The 12,385-nt window shown below is 38.1% G+C and overlaps 1 protein-coding gene and 1 long non-coding RNA gene across 8 annotated transcripts in view; one reads left to right on the top strand and one right to left on the bottom strand.

Annotated features, from left to right (window-relative positions):
* The window catches only part of LOC118089725 (uncharacterized), a 30,715-nt gene extending 30,413 nt beyond the window's left edge, over positions 1-302 (top strand). Inside the window, exon 3 of the long non-coding RNA XR_004693175.3 lies at positions 163-302. This is a non-coding gene — a long non-coding RNA (uncharacterized LOC118089725). The remainder of the gene's footprint in view (positions 1-162) is intronic.
* A 930-nt stretch (positions 303-1,232) lies between these two features.
* Positions 1,233-12,385, bottom strand: part of JPH1 (junctophilin 1) — a 63,291-nt gene continuing 52,138 nt past the window's right edge. Inside the window, exons 4-7 of one of the 7 annotated variants that reach the window (XR_015951518.1) lie at positions 10,671-11,311; positions 6,665-6,746; positions 3,728-3,823; positions 1,233-1,893 (exon numbers count right to left, since the gene is read on the bottom strand). Coding sequence is in view for 6 of the 7 variants with exons in the window: in XM_035124534.3 (XP_034980425.1) it covers positions 3,743-3,823; positions 10,671-11,311 (722 nt within the window). In the remaining variant the exon portion in view is untranslated. Of the gene's footprint in view, positions 4,076-6,664; positions 6,747-10,670; positions 11,312-12,385 lie in introns of all 7 variants that reach the window. The other 6 variants (XM_035124534.3, XM_035124533.3, XM_035124536.3 and 3 more) reach the window with 6 other exon arrangements.

Consider the following 12,385-nt stretch of genomic DNA (forward strand, 5'->3'; position numbering starts at 1 on the left):
CTTCACAATTATGTATATTGCAAGTGCCAATTCAGTAAAGCAGGCTGAAGATTGTGCCCGCTTTTGACAGTTTTCAGCATTATTATTATTTGTTTCAATTACAACTTTGTTCCAAGTACCACAATAATTTTGTTCTCAATTTAACATCCTCTTTGTCTCTAGAACAAGAATGGGAATGAAGAACATCTGTTAGCAAATGTTTCAAGTGAAGGGAAAACTGGCTTGAATACTTTTTTTAAAAATGACAAATCCTGTTTGATTGTGCTTTTATATTGTTGGATAGCTAGCATGCATCTATGTAATTTGTCAGCAGGCATGAAAATTACCTAATTAAATAAGTAAGAAAACTTTTCATTTTCTCCGCATGACAAGAGTGTTACTGGGGCAAACTCACCATTTAACACAATTTAAATAGGACATATTAACAATTTCTGTTACAAACACCCAGTGGATATTGAGAAGCTTAATAAAACATAAAAGGGTTTATCTTGTAAAACAAATTTGGCATAATCATTTTTCAGGCAAGGTAAATCCTTTGCTTGTCACTGGTTGAATCGCCTTGTAAACTGATATATTCACAGTATTAGGACTGCATTTCATTCCAAACGCATGCTGGAAAGACCTGAAATTTCATTACAGCCATGAGTATTATAGCCAAATAAAACGTTAGTCAAGCATGCTTTTAACAATTATTGTAATGCTTTCACTCTTTTTTGTGCCTCTAGTTAAGAAATGGAAATATAGTTTAGAAAGGGGTTATTCTATAGAAATAACTCCAATGGCACATTTAGGAAAATGACATTGAATTAAAGGAAGTTTTCTATATTTTATGATGTGATCTGTAACTTTACATGTGATCATAGGGTAAAGATATAGCTAGGATGAGTAATTTTGGTGAGTTAATATGCTACTCGGTTTGAGCCCACATAATGCCTAATGCCTCTGAAATGAGGACTGTGGAGTGCTTTGTATTCAATAAATGAACAATTTTATAATGTTAACTCTGGCCTTTCACTCATTCACTTTATAGAAGCATTATTCATACTACTGAACTGAAAACTATATACTGTAAAGCATTTAATCTGTATGAGGCAATGGAAAGGATGGCAGGTAAGACAAGAGATTTTCATTTGTAAATGATACATATCGTTTGCTAATCAATTTCACATTCGTTAAGTTGGGGGGGGGAACCACAGGCTTTCAAATATATATTAAGAGAAAACCCATACACATTAGTAACAATTTCTTTTTATTAGAGCAAATACAGTTAAGAAAACTGTACATTATCCATTTTGGGTTCCAGAATTATAAATTAAGAAGCTCATTAGATAAAGAGTTCATTCACAGCAAGAAATTTTAAATAGACAAAGTAACATATCATTAAGTACATTGGCAGATCAATGAACTGTCCAAAATGTAGTGTACAGTATACAACCATCTATAAATAGCCTTTTATGTAAAATACAGCTGTGCACATTTTAGAAAAATACCAACAATTTTTGATTGGAGCTTCGTTTTTTAAAAAAGCTTATAAATCATACATATTTATAAATGGAAATAGCATGCTTAAATTTATAAACATTTTCAAAAGCCATGTTTTTTTAAATAAACATGTAATAAAATGTAAATGTCAGTTACAAAATTATTTTAAGCAATAACTTAACAGGGGTGAACTGTAGATAAGAAAGTGTGTTTATATAGGACATCAAGGCTTGTTACGATTTTAAAAACCTGAATCTCAATTAAGAAGTAGTTTTCTAAATTTAAAAGTAAAACAAGTTTTCCTTCCTTAACAAACATACAAACACAAGTTGTTAAACGTTTCATTTGCTGCCTTTCTGCTTTCTTCACGATTTCCACACTGGTCAAAACACAGGATTCTCAAACCCACTTCTGCAAAAAATGCCACTGTATTACTGCCCTGCTTTGAGCTGTTCCAGGCTATAAAAACTATCCCTTATTCACTTCCATTTTATGGGCTGCCTCTTACAATTGCTAATGTAGCTATGAAGAAAACTCACTATTAAACCATGCAAATAATAATAACAACAATAATTATAATAATAAATTACAAATAGGATAAAACTCCTGAAAAGTATTCTTTTCTCTCAGATAAACCCAAATCCAAACCCTTTACTTTTTATTTCTAATTAAAATGCTGACTTTCAAAATGACCACTCCACATACAATTTTCCTATAAGTAAACAAGCATGCTTTTGAGTAATATGGAATACAGTAACTACAGCCGGGGTGGGGTGGGGGTGGGGGGTGGATCATATCATCAAACACAGGACTGTAAATCTAGTTAAGACACAGAATCCAAATGAAAGTTTGAGGCTTAAGTTTTAACTGGCTGAGGTAAGATTACAGACTCATTTTAACAACATTAAAAGGCATCAAACTGATAATCAGTCATTGTTAAATGCTCTACCTGAATGTATTCAACATGAAGCCTGACCTTTAAAAATATTTATTTATTATGTTAATGAACAGTTTCTATTGTGCAATCAGGCAAGACTGTAAATGCCAGCAAAATTTTGCAATATTGAGTTAAGACTCAAACTGCTGAGTGGCACACTTATCAAAATATTCTACCTTGCTCATCCAGTACGCCGATACATCCCGATAAATTTCACAGCATAAAGAAACAATTCTGCTTGCCACTGTCACTAGGAAGATATAAATGATGGCTTAAAACACTGTTGCATATTGCCTGATAAGCCTTCGAGGAAGATGATTTTACCAGTTTAGGTAAAAAAAAAAAAAGTGAAGAAACTGACCCTTCTAAGAAAATATCTGTACTGCACATATGCTACAGACTTTGTTTTTCTGAAGCAGGTGAAAACTACTGAAGTTTTCTAGGCTGGTCTACATTATTACATTATGGCTGTACAATGATTTTAAATAAATAGTAAATTAACAGAATCATGCATGACCAAATGAAACACGATCTCCCAGAAAACTGCAAGGAGATTTTAAGAGCAGCAGGTAATGGAATAAGACTGGTGAGTGATGCTGCTAACTATTTCTTCTAATGAGATAGGAGTGAATACTGGAATCACTTCCACAGCAACAGAATCCTCTGACCACATTCCTCTGGCAGTCGCTTTTCCCATCTCCCCCACCAAAAACATCAGACGGCAAAATAGTAAGGCAGCTGTTAGCTTCCATCATCAAAAGTGCAGCTCTGTACATTTCCAGTTTAGTCACACTCTTTGCTGGAACAGATGGAGTAACCAACGCACTTTACTTGTTGGGCTGCTTCAGCAAGCTTGTGTGTGCGCACGCTTGTGTGTGAGGGTATTTTTTTCCACCTTGCTTGCTTGCTTCAGCTTTCAGAGGACCTCAAAGCCACAAATCCTCAGCAGAGGAACTGCTGCTCAGGCCCCTGGCTGAGTTTTCCAAGTTTCATCTCTCTTGTGTCCCATCCTAATTCCATGCCTCCTTCCCTGTGTCTGAACATGACTCGTGCCATTTAAAAGGCTGATGACACAACTGCCGAGAATTGTGGGCTTACGCCACTAGTTGTCATGACTTCACTGAAGGATCAAAACAGTTATATCATTAAGTAACTATGTTGAATCACATTCAGGCATAGCTAAAATTAAAGTGCCGATATAACATTAAACTTTGCAAATAGTACAGCTTTGTCATTTGAAATGGGAAGGATTAGAACTGAGATTTGGGGGAGGAGAGAATTTCAGGTGAAACATGAGACCATTCTTACCTTTCCTAATTCCAATCAAGTTAGAAAATGGACAAAAAGAATGGCTAAACCAATATTCAACAGCATTACCAGGACAATCATGATTGAATTAGGACCCTGAAAGTGAAATAAAATGGAGTTTGATTACATTCACACACAAAATAAGATAATGAATAGATCAACTGTAACCTTGAACATTATGCTGCTTCTAAATTGTGTCATAATAGCAAAAACACAAGATGTGACTCTTTCTTCTTTGTAGTTTTACTGTGCCCTCTTGAAATGTTATTTTGAAAGCAATAAATTTTGTTCCTGATTCAACACATCTTTAGTGTGATTTCTTGAGACATCCAACTATTGCAACATCTTCTAAAATAGGAGAAAGTAAATAAAAGTGTGATTATCATATGGATCGAGCAGTTCCCCCCCCCCTTGAAATCTAGTTATGCGGTGGAAAACAAAGCAACACTAAGGGCTTCAAATAGTCTTAGAAGTGCAGGTGAAGATTGAAAAAAACCCCATTTCACCTTGATATCTATTTGCTATACAAATACTATAAATAATATATTTTGAAGGAAGGTTTTTCTGCCTTCGTGGCAAGTGGAAAAAACAAAACAAAATTCGCTGACATTTGCAAAAGCAAACAAAGATTAGCAAAAGAACTACCGGTATACTGAAATGTTAGCCCTTGCAATGTCAGTCACACATTCTCCCCTCCCTCATCTGAGCCAGATTATACAAATCCTCTGCAGAGGAACATTTCACTTTGAGATGTAAAAATGGTAAGAAACCACAACCAACTTAACCATCACCTCTGCCTGAAATACAGACATCATTTCTCTTCTACTGCCATGGCGGTTAATCCTTCAGCTCTAAACTGAGAAGAGCAGCCTCTGCTGCACTGTATGCATAATCTCAGAGCAACCTTCAAAAGCACATTTCAATCCTAATATGATCCCAGCATTATTAGGGTGGATTCAAATTCGGGGAATATTGCATTAGTTTTCCTGACTAGCACTTTCTCCTTTTCTAACATTCCTTTCACACTTCACGGAGTACCCTGTTTTCCCTATTTTAAGACATAGTCATAAAATAAGCCATAGCAGGATTTTTAAGCATTCAAGGAATATAAGCCATACCCCGAAAATAAGACATAGTGATAGGTGCGGCAGCAATGCCGGCCGCGGCAGGAGGAGGAGGAAAAAAATAAGACATCCCCTGAAAATAAGCCATAGTGGCTTTTCGACCAATATACTGGCACGTCAAGCTAAATTCCATTCACAGCAGTGGGTGTGGTGTGGCACAACAACAAACACTATTGGAGACAACTTCACAACTCTTCTACCCAGGGCCGTCTCAAGCCGGTCGGGCGCCCTGGCGCGGAGATCGCTCCGGCGCCCCCGCCCTGGTGGGCGGGCACAGCACGGCTTTGCCGCACAGCACCCTCCTGCCGGCCCGGTGCCCTGGTGCCCCACGCCGAGACTACTCCTAGAGCCGGGCCTGCTTCTACCCTTTCTGCACCTGTTTATGGAAGTTTTTAATGTTTGGTGTTTTAATTGTATTTTTAATATTTTGTTGGAAGCCGCCCAGAGTGGCTGCGGGCAACGGCGGGAATGAATGAGTAAATAAATAAATAAAATCATGTATGCTTCTGTTCCCTCATGACTTACCCATAAAAACAGAAGGGAAGTGATGTATGACAGTATGCTACCCAAAATTCTGTCACTTTATGCCTGTGATTTTCTGGGTTAATGGGGCTGCAAATGGATTATATCTGGAGCCAATTAACAGCCGAATGATCCTAAACTTGCACTTTATTCCACTAGAATTCCAGAAGTGTCTTTTATATCACGCGAAAGCTCAAATATAATATGGAAATCAACAGTTAGGGGAATGAAATTAACTACCATGTGAATGCAGCCTTAAGTGTTACCATGGAACTAAATTTATGGATTAAGTTCAAATAAAAAGGTTATGCTTTGCTGGATTATAAAGAAAGATAAATGCAGAGTTTCAAGGAGTGTGAACAACAGAATGAGAAATGGGATGGGGTACCTTGAGCAATGCCAAAAAACCCGCTCTAAATTGCTTAGGCATTTTGGATTGATCAAATAAACTGCAGAGAACTTTGCTCCACCCATGGAATTAACAATGTGACTCTTAATTCTGGCTTTTAAAACATTGATAGTGAGACTTCAAAATGCTTTAGGGTGAAGCACCATAAATAAGGCCTCACAGCTTTCTACAAGGGCTTAAAATAGAAAAAGGCAAAATTAGTCTCTGCTTTCCATGACTGATTTGAACAGGTGTTAGAAAGAAGCTGTAACAGAAAAGCGTTATGCATGCCCGGAATTGTCCGTACAACTCTTATATAACAGTATGCTTAAGGCATAAGATAGGGAAGCATGTAAAATGAAGAAGAAATTAAAAGCAAAAAGCAAAAAAACAAAGCACATTGCGGTATAATACAGTGACATATTGGCTCACTGTTAAAAAGACGATCAACTATAAAGAGCTAATGTTAGTTTCTGATTAGTCTACTATTAAAACTAATAGTAGTTCTTATTTTTCATGCAGAATTCCCTCATTTATGGAGCACAGTGAAGGGGAGGGCTGTTGCTCATTGATCCCATAGCCAGTCTCTGTTTTCTTTGGCTAAAAGAACATCATGTACCAGGACAAGAAATATATCCGGTTCCAAACTTGAAAATCCTCTACCTATGAAAGCAGACAGTATTGGGCTGCGTAGACCAGCTGCTTGACTTGATATAAGGTAGCCCCCTAACCCAATGATGTGATTTATTTACATAGTTTTAATTTTTTTGTTTTAGAATCTGTGTATCCCTTATAAACGTACGTAGTAGTTTATCAATATATTGTCAAATAAACAAAAAATCATTTCAGTACTCCAAGACTTATTCAAAACATTTTCGGGCACTTCTGATTAAGCTGTCAAACCTCATCAGATAGTATCTCCAATAGCTTTGCGGTTCTCATTTCTGCGGAATGATTCACTGGAGGTTCTCTGTTTCTGAAAAGGCTGGGAGAAGAGGTAGAATAAGGAAGGTAATTTCCCCCCCTAGGGTTGAAATAGTACTGAAGACAAAAGGAAAATCTGCAAGCAACATTATACAAAACTTCTGTGCCAACTAGACCTTGATAGCACACAAATCATTTTGGAAATTCTTTTGATGCTCAAAATAACTGGAAGCTACACGGGAGAAATTCTGAGGACAGAGAGGTTATCTCTTGCTTTGAAATAGGTAAAAAGCAAACTGAGCTACCTCATTTGTAGCACACATTCAATTGTATCCAATGGTGTCCATGCAAGAGCAGAATTCCCTTCTTGCATAAAGGCACTAACCTTTCCTCTAATGTTCTCTGCAACCTCCCCCACCCGCAACTGTGCTCTGGACATAGGGATGGTAATGGAATTTGCTAAAAGTCCACTTGTCCATTCTCTCTAAAGTGGTTTGGCTGGCAGTGACTTTCCACAGAGTTCCCTGATACTTGCTTTTGTTCTTGATTTTTTTTAAAAAAATGACATTTATTCCAATATAATTCAGTCAGCTACTATCATCAACATTTTAACTTAACTGGGTACTGCTAAAATGTGTATTCACTTTAACTTCTGTCTCACTGAGGTGCTAATGTTACTCATTAACCATCAATAATTGTTTTATTTTTAGACTTTCTCTCATTTTTTGCCCTCTGTGACACAGAAAAACAGCATACAGAAGGCACAGTCATAGTCTTACAGCTTCATATGAATCTATAATAACTAGTAACAAAAAATGAGATTTTCTTGCATTTTGTGAACATTAAAATATAAGCCTGATGCACGTATTTTTTGTAATAACATTATTACTTTACTATAACATTATAATAAACTGTTCAATTTTCTATCATCCTGTTTATACTTATTGCTTTTTCATTATTAATCCTTGCAGAAATACAATCTGTGTCATTATATATATTTTTTCTGGGCAAAATGTGGGTTGGGTGTATTGCGTGTATGTGTGTGTGGAATCATAAACACACAGTGTCAGTCTTTATATTGATGGAGGACAGGTATTTCACTTGGCAAAATCCAAACCAACAATCAAGGAAATTCATTCACTTGACAAAGAATCAATTGAATCCTTATCTGGATATTTGGGACACTCTCTGGAACAGAACTCAAAGAGCAGAAGAACTGTCAATGTTTTTGCTAACTTAGTAACTACTGTAAGGCCACATTTCACCTTCATCATGTTAAACTGGTATCACTTCTGTATTTATGTGTATTTTTTATCTACACAAAAGTTGCAGCAAATTATTTTAAATATTTCTCGACTGCCCTTTAGGGCAAAGCCCTTGTAAGGCAACTTACATGTAAGAAAACAATCATCTGTGAAATGACAATTAAGTTAATATTTCTGTTTTCCTTTCTCCCCTTATGCTTCTAAATATTAGCTGTAGTTTGGTTTGGTGTCCTTTTACTGTACCCTGAAAACCAGTTTTACATGATCTGCCGTCCTAGAATGACAACTCCTGAACTCGCTTTAGCCACAGATTTCTTTGCACATTCAAAAAGTTAATCCAAAGTTTCAGGAAGGTGAAGGAGTCAATCATCTCTGATAAGATTACATATAGCCTTTGGACTATTCTCTCACATCCTGAAATAAAGGTTTCCTCAATTGTTGCACAGTACAAACCCCATGTTTGCTACAAAAGGATGCACTGTAAGGGAGCTACAGTCTATCTCAGATTCTTTTCTAAAGCACCCATGCACGCCTACGAACATACATTTCTTGGTGTGCAAAAAGGTGTGCAATATTTGATGGGTACATATAAAAATACAATGTGAGAAGCTTCCTTAGCAGTTCTGTGAAAGACAAGAAATTTATAATTTTTGATGGGTAAGTTCTCATCTATAGCATAAACATAGCAATGTATGAATGAACGGAGGCAGTCAGCTAGGTGTGAGTGCGTGAAAAACCCAATGAATCTTTGCTTATGAAAACAGAAGTTGTTTTCACTGGATAACACCCCAAAAATGATAACCAGTAAATCTTGATTGGGTAAACAATCTCTAGTTTTGATGAATGAGCACAATCTGCTGTTAAAGAAAACTATTTAGTAGAATGAAGACAATCCTCAGTGCTGAATGCAAACAATGCCAGTGAAACACTGGCATAGCACCAGCAAATGTAATTCCAATTTAAAGTGTGAAGCAGATGCGTTCCCCCCCCCCCAAGTTGCCCATCAAACTGGTGTTGAATTGCCAATATGGCCATGTTTATCAGTGATATAAAATTAGTATTTGTTCAGCAGTCCATGCTGCATTAGTTGCCCTTCCTCAGGTGAAACCTCAAGAAGCCTCTTATCTGTGACTTTATTCCACACTGCTGCCAAAGCATTCAAAAGCTTGTCACTATGTGAGTGGGGTCAACCACACACAGATCCTTCCCATCCAGCTGTCACCCTTAATTTTAGCCAGGTGGCAACTGCATGGGACAAACTCATGTGATAAGCCTTACAGCACATGGGCAGACCCGTTAGTGGCAGTGTGTGATGCAGTCATGGGTAAAGAGCTTTCGTGCTGCTGCTGCTGCTGCTGCAAGGTCTGAAGGAAATGTTAGTAATATGAAGAAGTAAATCAGTGTTTTTAGGACATTTGCAGATGGCAGACCTCCAGTGAGTCCTAAGTATTGCAGACACAGTAGTGGCAAAGGAAAAAAAGAAATACTTACTAGTTCACCAGGTTTAGAAATGATGGTGGTGGGGCTGCCAGTACTGTCACTGAGCAACCTTTGCTGATTCTGCTAGACTATTTAGACTTGCAGCAATCAAAGTGGGGATTACATTGAACCTCAACCAGCCTGCAGGTATCAGGTGTGCTGTTAGAGCAGGAATTTGCAAGAAATATCTGAATGGGTTACTTGGAAGCCACCCAGTGGCCTCGGTATTGTAGGTTCTTCCATCTTAGGAAGACTTCTAGAGGACATTCAGAACTTAGAAGCCCTCTTCAGGCTTGAGTGAAGCCAAGCTGTGTGAACATAGGGCTTGCTTGTGTGCTCTGACGCCCATCTACAGGTTTAAGACCCCATGCAGTCTTTTGGATGCCTGAATAGGGTTAATGTGTGTATGAAAAGTAAAAGCCTTTCAGTGAAAGAGTCACCATTGACTTCATCAGTATTATTGAAGTGTGGTGAAAGAAAGGGAGGATTTCGTACACACTGCTTGCTTTCATCCTTGCCAAATATTTTATGAGATATTAATTTGATGTGAACGTTGAGAAAAATGTGAGCATTGAGATCAAACTGATTGATGTTGTTAATTTTATAAATGTCCCTGCTGCGAAACTGATCTATCCTGAGTACTTACATAAAGGTAAAGGGACCCCAACCATTAAGTCCAGTCGTGGACTCTGGGGTTGGGGCGCTCATCTCGCTTTACTGGCCGAGGGAGCCAGAGTTTTGTCCACAGACAGGTTCTGGGTCATGTGGCCAGCATGACTAAGCTGCTTCTGGCCAACCAGAGCAGCTCATGGAAATGCCGTTTACCTTCCCGCTGGAGCGGTACCTATTTATCTACTTGCACTTTGACGTGCTTTCGAACTGCTAGGTTGGCAGGAGCTAAATGCATGGGGCAACTTGAATGCAAGGAGTGTTTTTTAATACCTTATTTCGATGGGGGAAAGGTTTGTGCTCAGTTAGGATTGCAAAGTCCAGTCCTAAAGAACAGGAATCTAAAAAGGGTTCTATTTAGGCTTCAAATTAACTGCTTCTCATTTGTACCCTTGAAGGTGAGAGAATTCTGATGGAGATGTAAAATAAACTGAAAACATAAAACATAGCAGGCAAACGTCACCAAATACACTGAGTATGCCTGGCTACTCAGAACAGAAATCTAAACAGAAAATATCTTACATGGTTTCTGGCCTATGCCCAGACTTGAGCTCTCAATGCCCAGTACCTACCATACTGACTTCTCTTTCCACTGAAGAAAAGAAGTCATTATTTGTGGGATTCTTTGGTGCAACAGATTCAGGCTTCTTTAATGATTCTTTGGCATCTAACTGAATCCCAGATTTGTTGGGGCTTGGCTTCTGAGCTGATGCTACTAGTGCAAGTGCTGAAGATGATGGGTTGGCATAGTCCTCGTCTTCCCCGAGCTCAAATGGGTACCTTTCTGGATTCGATTTCACATAATAGCCATGGTAATGATCATGCAACTCCCCATTCTCTGTGTGGGTAGGATTGTTGCGGGGTGACAACTTTGGCTGGGGCTTTACCATCATATCCTCCTTCACAGGTGCTTTCGAATAAAGAGGTTTGTTGACCACAGGTGTCACATTTTCACTAGGTAAATTCTTTTTTTCTTGGATTAGTCTGACCTCAGAGGAGAAGTTTTGCTTTTTGCCTTGTTTTGCAGGGGAAGGCTCAGCAGCGGGGAGGGGGCTCTGCCTTGGGCTCTCTTCCGGGGTCCCAGGAGGTGTAGTGCCTTTTCGATAAAAGTGAGGAGATTCTTTTGGTGTAGGTGCTTTTTCCTGAGCTTTTTCTTCAGGGTTTTCCTTAACATCTGCACCTTCTTGAAATCGCTGCTTGATATAATCAGGACCTAAAATTAACAGTGACAAAAGCAATTAAACTTGAGCACTTGTATCAAGCTACTGAAACAAAAATAAGGAGATCAATATGTAGCATTTTCCTTCTAACAGACTTATAGTTTTTACTCTCTTTCGCTGTTGTGGGATATTTTTCTTTTGGATTAATTGCTTTTACAATTTATTTATTTTTTTCTGAAGAAATAAAATTATAAATACCGTACTAGTGGCTTTCTTTTTATGCCCTTCTTTTGGCTAAAACATAGGAAAAGCTTTCATTAGTACTGTATTTACAGATGCAGCTTTTAAATGCTGCTGCTTCCTTGTTTTGTGTTCTCTGTCAACAAATGCACTTGGAAACATTTCATCAGAAATTGCATTTTGAAATCAAATCAGTGAGCAAGACATCAGAGAAACCTAGGACTTTGCTCCCATTTCTACCCCAGAAAAAAGAAATGTGGACACAAGTTCTGATATGACACTTTCTTTTCTACATCCTGGTTTCAAAAAGTAAGCCCACATGTATACCAAAATTAAAACAGGAGAGTGAGTTGAGGGCAACCTGAAACAGAATTGTGGCAAAATGCCCAGTGTTTTTACACTGCAAGTTTTCACCACTTGAAAGCATTGTTTATGGTAACATGTGCAAGTTTCAAAGTCAGTTCTTCCTGAAGCAGCTTCCAGGGTGAAGCAGCTTCATTTCTGGCATTACTATTTCTTTGAATTTCCTTCTTGTCTGCACATCTTTCCAGCACTGAAGTACCAAGTAACCCATGCAGAGCCAGTAGATGCAGGCAAAGAAGAGGGCTATCACCTTGTTTCTCCATGTCTTGCGTTTGCATACACAGCCTAAAATAGCATTAGCACTTTTGTGGCTGTATCACATTTCAAATACATGGGCTGAGCCTGCAGTGTTTGCCAGTTCACTTCAATGGGCGTAGGATCACGTCTCTCATCTAATTTGCTGACTCCTATCATCTCTAAGTTTGTTTCACAGTATTACGCTTGATCGAGTTTCTTTCTTCCATTTGATTATTATTATCTCTTTCTGTTTTGCTTTTTGGAAGTTTTAACTCAGATTGAGCAAC

Source organism: Zootoca vivipara, chromosome 8 (genome assembly GCF_965207765.1).
Source record: "Zootoca vivipara chromosome 8, rZooViv2.hap1.1, whole genome shotgun sequence".
In the NCBI taxonomy this organism is placed as follows: domain Eukaryota; kingdom Metazoa; phylum Chordata; class Lepidosauria; order Squamata; family Lacertidae; genus Zootoca; species Zootoca vivipara.